Source organism: Saccopteryx leptura, chromosome 2 (assembly GCF_036850995.1).
Source record: "Saccopteryx leptura isolate mSacLep1 chromosome 2, mSacLep1_pri_phased_curated, whole genome shotgun sequence".
In the NCBI taxonomy this organism is placed as follows: domain Eukaryota; kingdom Metazoa; phylum Chordata; class Mammalia; order Chiroptera; family Emballonuridae; genus Saccopteryx; species Saccopteryx leptura.
In genome coordinates this window covers 228385916-228403806 of record NC_089504.1, presented here as the reverse complement: position 1 = coordinate 228403806, position 17891 = coordinate 228385916, and the positions used below count along the sequence as shown (strand labels likewise).

The following is a 17891-nucleotide window of genomic DNA, read 5'->3' as shown; positions in this document are numbered from 1 at the left end:
TAGACCTGCTTTAGCCAGGAGTCAAGTGCTCTTCTCGGGTATTTTTCATACATAATTAAATTAATTGGGGTTGGTATACATCATTAGCTAAGTTGTTTATATTTTCACAGTCACAGAAGTACTTTTGACAGAGCCAGAATTGTTTGTTCCTAACTTTAGGATTTGTTTTTGACCCATGGAATTTATTAAAAATTTAATTTCGTGTCCACATTTTTTACTTGATTGCTTTATATTCTCATTTCACAAGGTTAATATGCTTATTTATAATAAACTTTTGTGCATTAAAAAAGGAGATTATGCTAAAGCATATCCTGTTTGGTTTTGTCAGACTGATGCTTACATCAGTTTTGAATATTTTTTTATTGGTTTTTCTCTCTCCATGGTAATTTACCTATATTTATTAGAACACATTTAAAATCAAACAGGAGGCAAATGATTTTAGAGTGATATTAGAATTCACACATTCTAGTACTCTGTCCCAAGTATAACTTTGTATTTGGTATGGCTGTATTATACATTTTGCTAAATTGATTTTTCTTCTTTTTTTTTCCCTCTAAAGCAACAAAAGATAATGGTAACATTGAACTTGAAAATAAAAAATCAGAAAAGGAAAGTAAAAATGAACAAGAGAAAGAGAAAAGGGAAAACATGGCTAAAGAAACTCCCAAGAATTTTACTTCTCAAATAACTGTGAAAGGACTCAGTAATTTGGGAAATACATGTTTCTTCAATGCTGTCATGCAGGTGCACTGTTAAGTTTCCTCCTCTAAAAACCCAGAATTCCATATTTGTGACTTGGCGTATGGAGTGTCTCCTCCTACGTAATTTATTTTATATTTTCAAAGAAAACTTAAGGAAATGCTTACTTTGAGGTCAGTAAACTGTACTGAGCACTAGGGTACAGTAGGGTTCAAAACAACATGACTGCTGCCCTCATAAAACTTGGCTATGGTGGCCCTGGCCGGTTGGCTCAGTGGTAGAGCGTCGGCCCCGCATGTGGAAGTCCTGGGTTCAATTCCTGGTCAGGGCACACAGGAGAAATGCCCATCTGCTTCTCTACCCCTCCCCCTCTCCCTTCTCTCTACTCTCTAGCACTCTCTTCCCCTTCTGCAGCCAAGGCTCCATTGAAGCAAAGTTGGCCCAGTCGCTCAGGATGGCTCCATGGCCTCCGCCTCAGGTGCTAGAATGGCTCCTGTTGTGATGGAGCAATGGCCCAGATGGGCAGAGCATCGCCTCCTAATGGGCATGCCAGGTGGATCCCGGTTGGGCATATACAGGAGTCTGTCTCTCTGCCTCCCGCTTCTCATTTCAGAAAAATACACACACAAAAAATGAAATAAACCCCTTGGCTTTGGTGGGGAGCATGGGCTAACCCAGTGTAGGAACAGACTCTTACTTACAAATGGGTACATGTGGTGAGAGAACCATGGTGGTAGAAGGGTTGATGGGGGGAATGCCCTTCCCAGGTGCTGAGTATGCCCAGAACTGAGGTGTTGATGAGGCAGAGAGAGTGGGGAGAAGAGCAGCCATTACTTTTGTTTCCCAGATAGACATAAAGATTGCAATGTTGGTAGTGACTTTCTGTTTGGATAGAATGGTCTCTTGTCTTTAGATAACTTTGCTCTTCCATCTTACATTCCAGAATTTGTCACAAACACCAATGCTTAGAGAACTACTAAAAGAAGTAAAAATGTCTGGAATGATTGTAAAAATTGAACCACCTGATTTGGCACTAACAGTATGTACTTCAGAATGTTATGATCAGTAATTTTCCTCTCTGACTGTCTATATTTTAAGTTATTTCAAAGCATTCAGGCTCATTTTCACCTTTTTTGTTTGTTTTGTTTAGGCTACCAAGTTAGAGATTTTCAGACTAACAGATTATAAGGGGACTTTACATTGATTTGCTGTGTTCTGCTGTGATTTAGTGTTTGACTTCCTTCTTGGGAATGTTGTTGATATTTGTGAAGTTTTAGGCATGCAAATGTATAGCCAAATGAGTTTTACCTTATCCACTGTTGTTTTTATTTATTTGTGAGAGAGAGATAGAAAGAGAGAGAGAGACAGACACAGAGACAGGAAGGGAGAGAGATGAAAAGTATCAATTCATAGTTGCAGCACTTTAATTCTTTGTTTTCTCATATGTGCCTTGACCGAGGGCCTCCACCTGAGTCAGTGACCCCTTGCTAAAGCCAGCAACCTTGGGCTCAAGCTAGTGACCTTTGTGCTCAAGTCAGTGACCTGGGCTCAAGGCAGAGACCTTCGGCCTCAAGCCAGCAACCATTGGGTCATGTCTATCATCCTATGCTCAAGCTGACAACCGAGCTGACAACCCCATGCTCAAGCTGGATAAGCCTGCGCCCAAGCCAGCAACCTTGGGGTTTCGAACCTGGGTCCTCAGTGTCCCAGGTTGACGCTCTATCCATTGTACCACCACAATTCGGGCTCCATTGTTATTATTCACATATTGCTTTAGGACTTTTACTGCTTAGGTAGTATAAGTTCCTGATAATCTAAAACTAAGCTAGAACTGAATCCTTCATAAAACAGTTTTTTGACCAGAAACTTTCTATACCTTTTGATGTGCATTTTGAACTTTTAAATGGACAGCTCTGTCAGGAACATAGACAGTATAGGTTGACTAATTATATTTTGATAAAATAAATGATTCCAAAATTGGAATGAAGAAAGTATATTTTGTTCCCATATTCAGGAGCCCTTGGAAATTAACCTTGAGCCTCCAGGCCCTCTTACTTTGGCCATGAGCCAATTTCTCACTGAGATGCAAGAGACCAAAAAGGGAATCGTGACACCTAAGGAACTCTTTTCCCAAGTCTGTAAAAAGTGAGTATCTGTGTTGACTGTGCTGTCAGTGTGTCAAAGATGAGAAGTTCTGTGAAAATTCATAGCACTAGAGCCAACGCAGTATCTACATTAAAGCATCCTTTATTTCATTTGGATTAAAAAATATGTACTTTTTGAAAAAACAAAATGTGCCATTGGTGTTGCTGGAGTAAATAGAAACTTTGAGAAACTAAAACACTTTAAGATTGAGATATGAGCTTAGGATTTTGTATGGATGTGTTTCACATTTTAGTAGACTCATCATTGCTTTTCTTTCTTTCTCTTTCCTGTAGAGCAGTGCGCTTTAAAGGCTACCAGCAGCAGGACAGCCAGGAGCTGCTTCGATACTTGTTGGATGGAATGAGAGCGGAAGAACACCAAGTTAGCATATTCAGACCAGTGTATTTTATAGTCTCATTTCATCAACTCATCTGTCATTTGCTATTTTAAGGGTAGTTTTAAAGCAATGAAAATCATTTTTTGAGGCCATTGGATTGAAAAAATTTTTTTGTACACCAGCCATTTCAACCAGTATGTTTTAGTCAGTAGAATGAAAAGAGTTAGAAATGATTCCCCTTGTCACGACACTCTACTTAGTATGACATTTCCAGCATTACGGTTCTTTAGGGTTCTGACGCCCAGGCCTGCACCCAGACTTCTACAGAGAGTAGGGACTGTCTCTGCCAGCACGGTTCCTGGTCAAACGCCCTTGCTTTGATTCTGAGTGTGATCCAGCACAGCAGTCCTCAAATAATGAACAACAATGAATAACGTCATTTTGTTCCACGTTGTTTTATTATAATGTTGATGAGATGCCTTAGTAGTTAACTGTTCTTTATATCAATTAACTGATGGTAAAATTGGTTTTATTATATGTCGTTTTGCTTAAAGTCACAAAATCTATTGACGATGTTAAGTGAGGACATACTGTATATTCATTCATTATGTAAGCAGGAAAGTTTCGATGCCTTTTGAAGTTTTTATTAATTGCCAGGATGGAAAGTAACATTTGGGGATGCAAATGTAATTAATAATAGAATAATGTAGTGATAACGAGTAATACTTATTTTGCTCTTAATGTCACGGACTGTTCTTAGTATTTTATATGAATGGCCTTATCAGCTTTTACAACCATTCTGTGAGGTGTAGATGCTTTCTCATTCCCTTTCTGCATAGCATCTAGAGCTAGGCTGTAGGAGATTGAGTGCCTGGTTTGGCCACCCAGTGATGGAGGGGCTGGACTGGCAGTGCTAGAGTCTTTCCCTCTAGCTCTTGGTTAGCTAGTCTGCCTCTGGGACATGCTATCTCAGTGATTCTCTCCAAGGAAGTGGGCACGTTCTGAAAGCTTTGGTTTGAGTAGGTTAAAATCTTGAAATGATAAGACCATGCCTTTATTCATGGGTTAGTGGTTTTATAAGCAGAATACTTTTTAGCTCCTTGAATTAATTTTGAAAATGTGATTTTAGAAATAACTAGTTGTTATTCAGTAAGTTTGGGGAGCTAATTCTTGATCACTTTCTTGACTTGATCACGTATTTTCTAAGAAAAATTATAAAATTTTAAATTTAATAGTATGCATATATTCATTTTATTACTTTTAGAGAGTGAGTAAAGGAATTCTTAAAGCATTTGGTAATTCTACTGAAAAATTGGATGAAGAACTAATAAATAAAGTTAAAGGTAATGTCTTGACTTTTTGAACTAAACCACTGTAGTTGAATCCCTCTGCCCCTTAGGGGCACAATGCTGGCACGTGTATTTTGCATCCACAGCTATTAACATATAATTTCTCTTTAGCACCAGATTTTAAAAAATTGTTCAGTACTCCAAAGGTGCATATTTTAGAAAAAATTTAACTTCTGTTGTGTTCCTTTTATGCAATATTATAGTGAAATTTACAAAGGTGGAGCTAAGGTGACATCACAATTTTACTTCTCAAAAGTTTAGACTTCTAATTAGCTTTGTCTGAGTTGTCAGTAGCTGGTTTATAAATCAGGGAGCTAACGTCTTTCTTATTATTGTGTGGAATGTAAAGATTTAGCATCGCCCTGTCCAGTGGGACTTTCCGTGATGATGGAACTCTTCTCCATCCCTTCTGTCTCATACAGTGGCCACAAGCCACATGTGGCCTGTCGAGCCTTTGAAATGTGATTGGTGCAACTAAGGAGCTGAATTTTTATTTTTATTTAATTTAAATTTAGATTTAAATGGCCACAGTGACTAGTGGCTACTGTAGTGTAAACCACAGTTCAGAATCGCCACAGCAACTCTTTGCCTCTTTGGTGCCCTCTAGGGCCTGGACGGTAACAGAGAGAATCTTTCCTGCTGTCCTTACTTTTCATGAAATGTGTTTCTGTATTAATTGACATCTATTATTTGAATAAAGCATATAAATTTATGTGTTTAGTAAGAGGGGTGACCAGATAGTAAAATTATATCACCTTAGTAAATTTATCAAGATTATTTCTGGAACATAGGAAAATAAAAGGAGAATTTTGTATGTTTCCCAGAAGGTTTTTCTTTGTTTTATTTTGATTTTAAATGGAGTTCAGTCTTAGAGCTGAGATATATGCATTCTCTCCTGTTTGCTGCTGAGTGTTAGACTGTCAGGAGGTGGCAGTGAGCTGGAATATCTCACTGACTCGCATAGTTCATTTTCCACTGATTAGATGTGTCTTTCTTACAAGATGTGATAGTGTGAAATTTTGTTATGCTCAGAAGTGCAGTGTATGCTAGTGACTGTAGCATAAAAATCAATTCTGATAATTACAGCTAGAGAACAAGTCTGAGATAGGAAGTTTAATGTAAAATTTCAAAATTAGAGAGGCTAAGTAATTTTAGCTTATCGGTTAATTTTATAAGTATAATGGATAAATGTTTTCCCCTTACAGATCATGAAAAGAGAAAATCAGTACCAAGTTTTGTGGACCGCATCTTCGGTGGTGAACTGACGAGTACGATCATGTGCGATGAGTGCAGAACGGTGAGTCGAGGTCATGCTGGATTGGTTTACTGCACAAATACAGCTTCTCAGTTGTTGCTGCAGCACAGAAAGTTTGAGCTCCATATGGTATCTGTTGACCTACCCAAAGATGCAGACTTCTTTGCTGGAACTGTGAGCACTCCTGATACTGAAATAGTTAATATGTTGTTTTGTTTTCCTGGCCCAGAGTTTTCAGTGCTGTGTTTTCTATTTCGTTTACTTTAGCCTTTATTTTAAAGTTTACCCCCCCATCCCCACCCCCATGATCTTACTATATAATGTTTACAGTGAGTCTTTTTCTTCCTTTTCATGTCTTCTTTTTTGGTTGGTTAAGGTCTCCTTGGTTCATGAGTCTTTCCTTGACTTGTCTCTACCAGTTTTAGATGATCAGGTAAGACTATTAAGTTAATTTTATTAAGTAGTTTTTATGGGGAAGTCTTGTCACCTTTTCCAAGTACATTACTAGCCCATGGAGAATTTTCTTACGGTATTTGAGATAAAAGAATTTTAACTAGTTGAACAAAGGCCGCAGCACAGTGGATAAAAGCGTCGACCTGGCCCTGGTTGGATAGCTCAATTGGTTAGAGCATCGTTCTGAAGCACAGAGGTTGCTGGTTCAATCCTTGGTTAGGGAACATACAGGAACAGCTTGATGTTCCTATCTCTCTCTCTCTCCCGTCCTCTCTCGCTGAAATCAATAAATTAAAAAAAAAACACCCTAAAAAAATAAAAAGAAAAAAGGCATTGACCTGGAACACTGAGGTCGCTGGTTTGAAACCCTGGACTTGCTTGGTCAAGGCACACATGGCAAGCCATAAATCAGGGGTCCCCAAACTATGGCCCGCGGGCCGCATGCAGCCCCCTGAGGCCATTTATCTGACCACGCCACACTTCATGAAGGGGCACCTCTTTCATTGGTGGTCAGTGAGAGGAGCATAGTTCCCATTGAAATACTGGTTAGTTTGTTGATTTAATTTTATTTATTTATTTTTATTTTATTTATTCATTTTTAGAGAGGAGAGAGAGAGACAGAGAGGGAGAGAGAGGAGAGAGAGACAGAGAGAGAGAAGGGGAGAGGAGCTGGAAGCATCAACTCCCATATGTGCCTTGACCAGGCAAGCCCAGGGTTTCGAACCGGCGACCTCAGCATTTCCAGGTCAACGCTTTATCCACTGTGCCACCACAGGTCAGGCTAGTTTGTTGATTTAAATTTACTTGTTCTTTATTTTAAATATTGTATTCCCGTTTTGCTTTTTTACTTTAAAATAAGATATGTGCAGTGTGCATAGGGATTTGTTCATAGTTTTTTTTTATAGTCCGGCCCTCCAACGGTCTGAGGGACAGTGAACTGGCCCCCTGTGTAAAAAGTTTGGGGACCCCTGCCATAAATGAGCAACTAAAATGAAGCAACTGTGTGTTGATACTTCTTGCTCTCCTACTCCTCTCCTCTCTGTAAAATCAATAAATTTTTAAAATAGTTGAACAAAGAATGGGGTAAATACATTTTTTTTTTTAAAAAAAAGAGGAGGATGTATTTAGAATTCTTTATATGTAGTTAACTTGATTAGTTTATATGTAAGGACATTTTTTATATTAAAACTTACTATTAAGAAAGTTACTAAAAAAAAAAGTTACTATTTATTTTCATTATTTAGGACTAACTACAAATCCCTTACAGCTGTAAGTTCATAAATGTTAATAGATCATATTTCAGTTTTAAGCCATATTAGTTTGGTTCCTAGTGGTTGTAGTAGGAAAAAAGAACATGTTAAGAATTTTGGATAAATCAGTATTCAACTTCATAAGAATTAGGGGTCCCTTTTATCACAATTACTTAAGTGACTAAAGTCTTACCAAATTTATTTTCTCTTTCTATAAAACTCATTTACATGTAAAAAAACAAAGGAATGAAAACCAATACATGTATTGAAACATGTAAATCACTTATGAACAGAAAGTGCATTTGGAAATGGACATCATTACATTGTGATACAGCATATATCTAACACTATCATATTCCTTTCTGTTATACTTGCATGTGGAATTGCCTTTCTTTACTGTTTGGTTATTTTTTCAGTATATGAAGACAGCTTTTTAGTATTAGAGATGAATAAATTTTATCCTGGTTATATTTTCAAACATTGTGAAAAATAAATTAGTGTAAAATAGGATTAGAAAAATATTTAGGTAACAATGAAATCTCTTCACAAAATGGTGATTGTAAAATTTCACTTTTGGCCCATATTCTCTCCATATATTAAGAGTGGTAAGAGAAGTATAAATGATAAAAATTTGAAAAAGACAATGGAGAATGAAGAAAAGGACAGCGAGGAAGAAAATGATAATGACAGTTACATAAAGGAGAGAACCGATGCTCCGTCAGGAACGAGTAAGCACTTACAGAAAAAAGCAAAGAAGCAAGCCAAAAAGCAAGCCAAGGTGAGTAATTAGGAAGAAAGCCCTACTTCTCTAATTTTACATTCTGAACCATGGAGGTTAGAGGCAGGTTGACACGGGTAGACACGTCTGGCTTCACAGACAGAACTTCCACTTGGCAATCACAGCACTAGTTCATTCTGTGTCCTCTGCCGGGAAATCTCTATTGGTATGTATGAGGAAAGGTAGTGCTTTTTAAAAAAATCCTGAATTGTTTGTGACAACTTAAACGTTTTGGACAGTGATAACCACTTCATAACTTCATGTGTCCTTTGGAAAATAAGAGCAAATTCAGGTTACTAGTTTTTTCCCACCTTTTAAAAATTGTACACACTGTTCTGGATCTTGTTTGTTGTTTGTACTTAGATTCTCTGAGATCTTTCAATTTTAGGGCACAGAGTTTTGTTTTTTAACAGCTGTACAGTATTCCATTTTACAGAGGCTCCACAATTCACTTCACTGTTTCTCTACTGATTTAGGCGGTCGTATTCTTTTGCTGTACTGGCCAGCACTGCAGTGACTAGCCCCATATGGTTAGTGTTGCTTAACAGCAGGGATACGTTCTAAGAAATGAGTTGTTAGGCTGTTTCATTTTGCGGATGTCAAAGAGTGCACTTCATAAGCTTAGATGGTACAGTGATTGCTCCTGGGCTACAAGTCTGTACAGTATGTTGCTATACTGAGTACTGCGGCCATTTTGATACAATTGTATTTGTGCATCCATGTTACATAGAAAGGTACAGTGAAAATACAGTAAAAAAGATAAAAATGGGAACCTGCACAGGGCACTTAGATGACTGGAGCTTGTAGGATTAGAGTTGCTCTGGGTGAGTCAGTGAGGGAGCCTTGGACATGATGGAAAGTACTATAGACTCTATAAAGACTATAAGTATACTTAAGTTACACTCAGTATATAAAAAACATTTTTTCTTGCCCGAATGGTGGCAGTTCATTGGATCGAGTGTTGACTTGATATGCTGAGGTTCCATGTTTAAAACCCAGGCGTCGCCAGCTTGAGCATGGGCTCACCTGGCTTTAGTGTAGGCTTGCCAGCTTGAGCATGGCATCATCGACATGATCGAAAGGTCACTGAATTGGCTTGACCAGGTGGTGGCACACTGGATAAAGCATTGGACTGGGACTCAGAGGACCCAGGTTTGAAACTCCAAGGTCACTGGCTTGAGCATGGGATCATAGACATGACCCCATGGTCACTGGCTTGAGCCCAAGGTTGCTGGCTTGAGCCCAAGGTTGCTGGCTTGAGCAAGGGATCACTTGCTCTCTGCTATAGCCCCCCACCCCTGGCCCCCCAGTCAAGGCACATATGAGAAAATCAGTGAACAACTAAGGAGACTAAGGAGTCACAATGAAGAATTGATGCTTCTCATCTCTTTCCCTTCCTGTCTGTTCCTATCTGTCCCTCTTTCTGTAGTCGTTACAAAGGTCACTGGGTTGAAGCCCAAGGTTGCTAGCTTGAGCAAGAGGTCACTGGCTCAGCTGGAACTCCCCCCCCCCCACCTGACGTCTGGTCAAGGCACATATGAGAGGCTATCAGTGAACTGAAGAGGAAGATGCTTCTCACTCTCTCCTTCCTCTTACCAAAAAAAAAAAAAATGTGTGTGTGTGTGTGTGTAACAGAGAGGACAGGAAGGGAGAGAGATGAGAAGCATCAGTTCTTCATTGCAGTACCTTTGTTGCTCATTGATTGCTTTCTCATATGTGCCTTGACCAGGGGTCTACAGCAGAGTGAGTGACCCCTTGCTCAAGCCAGCGACCTTGGGTTCAAGCTGGTGAGCCTTGCTCAAACCAGATGAGCCTGCGCTCAGGCTGGCGACCTTCGGGTTTTGAACTTGGGTTCTCTGTGTTCCAGTCCAATGCTCTATCCACTGTGCCACCACCTGGTCAGAATTTGTTTTTAAACTTTTTTGCCTGACCTGTGGTGGTGCAGTGGATGAGAATGGAATGTTGGGGTTGCAGGTTCTAGGCCCTGGGTTGCCTGGTCGGCAAATATATGAGAAGCAACTGCTTCTTCCTCCCCCTCCCCCACCTTTCTCTCCCTTTTCTTTCTGTAAAATCAATAAATTAAAAAAACAAACAAACCTTGGGCCTGACCTGTGGTGGCACAGTGGATAAAGCATCGACCTAGAATGCTGAGGCCTGGTCAAGGCATGTATGGGAGTTAATGCTTCCTGTTCCTCCCTTCTCTCTCTAAAATGAATCATCATTTATGTATGTATGTATTTATGTATTTTTCTGAAGTGAGAAGTGGGGAGGCAGAGAGACAGACTCTGGCATGTGCCTGACCGGGATCCACCTGGCAAGCCCACTAGGGGGCAATGCTATCCCCGTCAAGGGTGTTGCTCCATTTTGACCAGAGCCATTCTAGTGCCTGAGGTGGAGGCTGTGGAGCCATCCTCAGAGCCCGGGCCAGCTTTGCTCCAATGGAGCCTTGGCTGTGGGAGGGGAAGCGAGAGAGAGAAAGGGGGAAGGGTGGAGAAGCAGATGGGCGCTTCTCCTGTGTGTGTCCTGACAGGGAATCGAACTCAGGACTTCCACACACTGGGCCGATGTTCTACCACTGAGCCAGCCAGCCAGGGCCTAAAATGAATAAAATCTTTAAAAAAAAAAATCTTTAAAAAATTTAAACTTTTTGACTCCTGTAATCACACTTAGCTTAAATTACACATTTGATAAGCTGTAGGAAAATATTTTATTCCTTTATATCTTTATTCTATAAGCTTTTTCTATTTTTAAATAAAAATTAAAAAAAATTTTAAAACTTTTTTGTTAAAAACTAATACACAAGCACACACAGGCAGGATTACCCAAGGTCAGGGCCCCACTGTCACTGTCTCCCACCCCACATCTTGTCCTATTGGGAGGTCTTCAGGAGCAGTAACACATGGAGTGTCATCTCCTGTGATGACATGCTTTCTGCAGAGATATGTCCAGGTGGCTTGTGTACCACAAACGTTACTCTGCATTTATGAAAAGTTTTCAGTGTTGGGTCCATGTTTTCTTTTTTTTTTTTTTTTTTTAAGAGAAAGGGACAAACAGGAAGGCAGATAAGAGCATCAACTCTTGCGGCACCTTAGTTGTTCATTGATTGCTTTCCTGTATGTGCCTTGACTGGGGGACTTCAGATGAGCCAGTGACCCCCTTGCTAAAGCCAGCGACTTTGGGTTTCAGGCCAGAGATGGGGTCATGTCTGCGATCTCATGCTCAAGCGAGCTACCCCTCGCTCAAAGTGGTTACTTCATGGTTTTGAACTGATGACCTCAATGTTCCAGGTCGACACTTTACGCCATCACAGGTCAGGCAGGCAGGGCTCTTGATGAAACGCTTTTTTCCCTTCCACTTGGGAACAGGCTGCAAGTAGCAAAGCAGTCCTTTATTGTCCACTGTCCATGTACCTTCCTGGGTTCTTCCCTGATGTGGGGCCATTTGTTTCCCAGAGTGTTTTCCTCCATTCATTTGTCCAGAGCAGCTCTGTGCTCATTCTGCCTCTTCAGTGAAATGTTGGGTCTGCACTGTGTGTTGTCTCTTACATCTGGGCCACTGCAGGTGTAACATCACTCACTCAGAAGAGATCATATCCTGCGCATTTTTATTTGCCTAAATGTGACTTTTTTTTGATGATTGATGGTAGTTTGTTACTGCTTTCAATCAAACAACTTTTCTTCGTAATTTCTGTTAAAGGAACTTTAGGATCAGTTCTGGGAAGGAACTAACTCTTCCTTAGAAACTTATTGATTGCCAAGTAAGAGAACCTTACTGGTGTATGGTACATGTACACACTTTCTCTTCCTCTGTAGTTAAAAAAAAAATGTTGTATGCTTTTTACACAGAACCAGCGAAGGCAACAAAAAATTCAAGGAAAAGTTCTACATTTAAATATCTGTACCATTGACCATCCTGAAGATAATGAATGTGAGGTTAAAATGTCAGTTCAGGGAGAAGTGGATATTGAATCCGACCATATCTCACAAGAGGAAGTTATAAATAAAGAATATTGTGTTAATCAAAAAGATTTGAATGGCCAAGAAAAAATGATCGAAAGTGTGGCTGATGATCAGAAATCCACAGAGGAAGTGGATATGAAAAATGTCAGCATAAATAATGATCTGGAGGTTTTGTCATCTCCTACCAAATGTCCTGGGAATTTAAACGGTGCCTGCCTGGAAGAGGGGGGCAGTGGGGAAGTGGACCTTTCAAGCGGTTTCAGGAACCTGAACTTGGATGCTGCTCTTCACCCTGATGAAATACATCTCGAGATTTTGAATGATGGTCCTGCTCCCAGGACCAAGGTATATGAGATTGTGAACCAAGATCCAGAAACCGCCTTCTGTACTCTTGCAAACAGGGAAATGTTCAGTTCTGACGAAAGTTCCATCCAGCACTGTTTGTACCAGTTCACTCGAAATGAGAAACTCCAAGATGCAAACAAACTGCTGTGTGAAGTGTGCACCCGGAGGCAGCCTAGTGCACCTAAGGCTAATCTAAAAGGTACTGGGTCCTTCACGGAAAGTAAAGTTAGTGTTCAGGGCACGTTCTGCCCTGCATCAGTAGGGTGCTCCTGTTCTAATATTAGCAGGACTGGGATGGCAACAGCAAGTTCCTTGGAAATACTCTAATAGAAGGATGGATGAGCCGAACTTTATTGAAGTGGCCTCCCAACTCTTTGCCCTTGGACCCCTTCCCAGTGGGTCAGTCATCTTTCTGCTGTGTTACCACAGCAGGGTCCTGACGGGTATGGCAGCTGCTCTGCTTTCTGTTCCTGCCAGAACTGGGATGGCCCTCCCCTCTCTTGCTCCCAGGAGGCCACACTTTAATTTCCAGTGTACGAAAGGGACATGCCCAGTGTGAGGTACTGGGAGCCAGGCTTTCTTACAATTTCCCTCAAACACGGAGGAGGCACTTGGGTGAGTGGGATAGGGAAGGACTGTGGATGCCTAAGGATGCTTGCTGGAATTGTTGAAACATTTTAAAATCTAGGTTTTACAAAGAGTAAATTATGTTGATTTCAAGCAATTCTGTTTAGAGCAGGTGTTGGCAAACTATGTAGCCCACAGGTCAAATTTGGCTTGCTGCCTGTTTTAGTATGGTCTTGAAGCTAAAGTGCTTTTCATAGATAAATATTTGAAAAGGACTTTATGGTAGGAAACACTAACTTTGAACCCAAATTAAACGTTATCCAAAAATAATGTAATTCTTTAGTAGACTGCAATCATACTTTATTATATTTGTAATTCCATCAGTAAAAACTTGTGGAAGTCTTATATACTGCCCACAAAAACTAGGGGATATTTCAAAATGAATATGAAGCTATAAAATATCTTCTAATTTTTGTGAGCAGTGTATATAAATACCTACAAAATATCCTTGATTTGGCCTCTTGGTCCACAAATCCTGTAATATTTACTTGTCCATTCCAGAAAGTTTACTCATACTGGCTTCTGAAGTTTGAAATGATTTTATAGCAAACTGAATGCTTTGGAATTCTGAAATGATTTTCACACTGCTATACTTTTTCTCTATTTTTAGGTGAAAAGAAACATGTTTACACCAACGCCAAAAAGCAGATGCTGATTTCTCTTGCTCCTCCTGTTCTCACCCTTCATTTAAAGAGATTTCAGCAGGTACCTCTGGTCTGTTACCTAAAATTTGTTTTAACCTGTAACACTAGCTTTGTTTTGTCTCAGCATACTAGTTTCTTTGGTTTTCTATCATTCTTTTTTTTTTTTTTTTTTTTTTTTGAGAGAGAGAGGTGTATAGACAGAAAGGGAGAGAGATGAGAAGCATTAACTCAGTTGTGGCACCTTTCACTGATTGCTTCTTATATGTGCCTTAATGGGGGTTCCAGCCGAGCCAATGATCCCTTGCTTAAGCCAGTGATGGCCTTGGGCTCAAGCTGGTGAGCCCACGCTCAAGCCGGATGAACCTGTGCTCAAGCTGGTGACCTCGTGGTTTTGAACCTTGTTTCTCTGTGTCAGTCCAACGCTTTATCCACTGTGCCACCACCTGGTCAGGTTCCTATCATTTCTTAATTCTATCTTCAAAGAAATAGGAAAGTAAAAATGTGTATGTATGTAAGATAAAAGTTTTGATGAAGATGCATATCAAGGTGGAGGAGAAATTTAGGCACAATTCTTCCTTTTAGTGGAACTCATGTTGCTCTTTTTATTAACATTAGCATCTTACTCTAACTTTAATTTTATCCTTAAAACAAAAAGACCAGTTTAGCCTGACCAGGCGATGATGGCACAATGTAGTGTCAGCCTGGGACACTGAGGTCCCAGGTTCAAAACCCCGAGGCTACTGGCTTGATTGCGGGATCATATAGGATCATCAACATGATGCCAAGGTCACTAGCTCAGCTGTAAATAGCCCCATCAATCATGTCTGAGAAGCAATCAACAAACAACTCAGTGAACACAACTACGAATTGATGTTTCTAATCTCTGAGAGTGCTTCACAGAAAAATATTCTGCTGTTGCTCATTTTTTTTTTGAGAGGTGAGGAAGAGAGACAGAAATGGTGAGCTGCTCCTGTATGTGCCTCGACCAGAGAATCAAATCAGCAACCTCCAGAGGATCAAACCAGAGGATGCTCTAACCAACCAAACTATTCTGCCAGGGCTTAATTTCTTGTAAAACTGATTTTGAGAGACAGAGAAAGGGAGGGGTTGGGGAAAGGGAAGCATTCATTTGTTGTTTCACTGAGGCATGCGTTCCTTGATTGCTTTTCATGTGTGTCCTGACCGGAAATTGAACCCGCAACCTTGTTTTGGGACAACACTCTTAACCAGTCAGTTAAACATAAGAACCTTAGAGGTAATCTGGCTTTTCTGGATGATCAAGCAGAAACAGTTTTTTTTTTTACAGGAGCAGCCTTCTTAGTGTAACAAACCAGCTTGCAGTCAGTCAGTGAACAGGGAAACTCGGAAGATTGAACCAGAAATGCATGTTGTGCTTTTGGGAACTGGAGTAGGCCCAGTTTACTTAACATGCAGTGCTCTCCCAGGAAGAGAACTAATCTATTACCTTCTTTTTTTAGGCTGGTTTTAACCTACGCAAAATTAACAAACACATAAAATTTCCGGAAATCTTAGATTTGGCTCCTTTTTGTACTGCTAAATGTAAGGTAGGTAAAAGTGCTCTTTTAAGGGAAATCCTTCAAATAGATCTTACCAAATACCACCATGGCAATTCACCAAAGTGTGAAGTGGATAAGAATTACTGAGTACAGTGGGTACAAGATATAAGATACATCATTTTGAACATTAGGTTTATTTCAGTTCAGTCTTTTGAACTCGCATTATTGTGGCAGACATCTTGGGAGCTAAGGACACAAAACTAAAGGTGAGCAGATGGATAATCTTAGTTTAATGTGGTTGAGTATTATAGTTGGTGTGCATAGAGCAGGGGTGGTTCTGGGGAGGCTCTGAGTAGGTGCACCTCAACCAGCAGGAAAGCAGTAAGAACTGGTGAGTGAGCGAAGTGCCGTGGGGATGCAGGCAGGCAGTTCTGGAGTTCATCGTAAGAGGTCTGGTGATGTGGGGGCTGAAGCCTAAGAGCTGAGCTAGGAATGAGGTTTGGAGGAACGCAGGCTTTAGTAGGTGTGCAGGGGGGAGCCACAGAAGTGTGTCATGGCAGATCCGTGTAATACGATCCCAAGGTTGCTGGCTTGAGCCTGTACACAACCATGCAGCCCTGTGGCATGTGGTCTGAGAATAAGCAGCTGCCTCCAATCTAAATAGAAATTCAGGCTTAAGAGGCTTGAACCCCTCACCGAACTCCCAGGTTTTGGCAGGACCCAAGGGCCTCTTGCTATTAAAGGCTTAACTTTCACTTTGGGCAGGAATCAGGATGAGAGTGGCCGTGGTCTCTGGAATTTTATGATCCCAACAGCCCTGAAGAAGCTAGGTCATACCGTTAAGTTTCTAGGCCTCTGTGAAATGGCAATGGCCACTTCTTAGTAAGAAGTTGGAGATGGTGGAGAAAAGGTAGGGAGAAAGTAGCGTTCAGACTCCCAGATAATCTCTGCTTTCTCAAAATGGAAGTCAGGCTCTATCTTGCCCACGTTTCCTGTATAAATAGGACTAAAACTAATGTGTGAATTCTGTTCATTTCTAAAGAATATTGCTGAAGAAAGTACCAGGGTGCTATACTCCTTGTATGGAGTCGTGGAGCACAGTGGCACCATGAGGTCTGGGCATTACACTGCCTATGCCAAGGTGAGAATGGCAAACAGCTATCTGTCTGATCTCGTTCTCCACGGGGATATCCCACAAGGTGAGGCCTGTAGAATTCTGGTACTCAGCATAGACATGGCAAACCCAAAAGTAATAAACTTATTTTCATTTATACTTTTCCATTTCCTTGTCAGATTTTGAAATGGAATCAACCAAAGGGCAGTGGTTTCACATAAGCGACACCCACGTGCAAGCTGTGGCTACAACTAAAGTGCTGAGCTCACAGGCCTATCTACTGTTTTATGAGAGAATACTGTAAGTGTCAAAAGTGCTTTCTCTGGAAACATGTTAATGGCTTTTATAAGAGCTCTAATAATAATAAACAAGTAAAGACTAAATCATGTTCACTTAAAATTAAGTCCATGGCAGCAGAAATCATGTGTGCTGATACAGTGAAGGAAAATATCTGTGGACTGATACGGTTTTGTATTGTCAGTGGTTTTTACTCCTGCCACTCAGTTCTGGAAGGATCCTGAGTCAAACCCTCTCATTAATGTGTCTGGTGTTGGGTCACAACGCATCAGTAAACTGACTTACCCCCCAAACCGGTTTTATTACTTAGAACATTTTGATTTACCCCACAGATAATGTAACATGTGCACTCTGCAAGCACAGGTATCTGACATTGGCAGAAACACGTCAGCAGTGCTGGTGCCGCTGTGTGCAGCCAGCTCTGCAGGGCTCTTTGGCCACAACTGTCCCAAGGCCACTCGTGGAACTAAGGAATTAGGCACCAGGTCCCCTAATGCCAGCTGCAAGAGAGCCTGCCAATCAATGCCTTTGTACAGCCAGCCAGCCAGGATTTCTGAGTTGAGCTACAACCCTGAGAACCACAAGGACACCAAGCCTGTAAACTCTATGAGGCCTGTAAGTGTCTCTAGTAGGATTTCTTTGATGTACAACGAACCCTTTCTGCTGTATGCAGTCACGGGAGAGGTGTTTTAATACCTGTTGAACTTATCTTGGACATAGCCACAGTGCTTCTAAAATTCCTTTGGAATATCAAAAACAATATAAAATTTCAGTGTTATTCTGCACATGTCCCATAAAATCAATTAAATTTTACTGATATTAAGGAGAAATAAAATTTGCTTTATGAAAACTGACTTTCTTAATTTATACATCAGGAGATGTGTTTTCCGGTGTATCACAATCGTCTTTGCACTTTACTATTAGAATGTATTTCAAATCAGCCATTTGATAAAACCATTCATTCCTAATGAAACAAGTTACTTTGAGTCATAGGGTTTCCAAAGTTGTGAGAAAAAATTGAAATTCCAATATAGTCCAGGAGTCAACAGATGTCTAGTAAAGGCTAGACAGTGAATATTTTAGTCTGTGGGTCACCTGGCCTCTGTCACACGACTGCCCTGC

General features: G+C 40.5%; 1 protein-coding gene and 1 non-coding gene across 8 annotated transcripts in view; both read left to right on the top strand.

Moving 5' to 3' along the window:
* The window catches only part of USP16 (ubiquitin specific peptidase 16), a 28963-nt gene extending 11374 nt beyond the window's left edge, over positions 1–17589 (top strand). For 3 of the 7 annotated variants that reach the window (XM_066370390.1, XM_066370392.1, XM_066370391.1), the window contains exons 6-18: positions 560–744; positions 1643–1738; positions 2714–2844; positions 3138–3225; positions 4446–4524; positions 5736–5827; positions 6162–6218; positions 8090–8266; positions 12112–12769; positions 13808–13902; positions 15320–15406; positions 16401–16557; positions 16652–17586. In XM_066370390.1, the coding sequence (XP_066226487.1) occupies positions 560–744; positions 1643–1738; positions 2714–2844; positions 3138–3225; positions 4446–4524; positions 5736–5827; positions 6162–6218; positions 8090–8266; positions 12112–12769; positions 13808–13902; positions 15320–15406; positions 16401–16557; positions 16652–16776 (2027 nt within the window). In that variant the 3' untranslated portion in view covers positions 16777–17586. Of the gene's footprint in view, positions 1–559; positions 745–1642; positions 1739–2713; positions 2845–3137; positions 3226–4445; positions 4525–5735; positions 5828–6161; positions 6219–8089; positions 8267–12111; positions 12770–13807; positions 13903–15319; positions 15407–16400; positions 16558–16651 lie in introns of all 7 variants that reach the window. The other 4 variants (XM_066370396.1, XM_066370394.1, XM_066370395.1 and 1 more) reach the window with 3 other exon arrangements.
* Positions 955–1030, top strand: TRNAA-CGC (transfer RNA alanine (anticodon CGC)). The gene has a single exon. It is a non-coding gene; the product is annotated as a tRNA-Ala (tRNA).
* Positions 17590–17891: the final 302 nt, after the last annotated feature.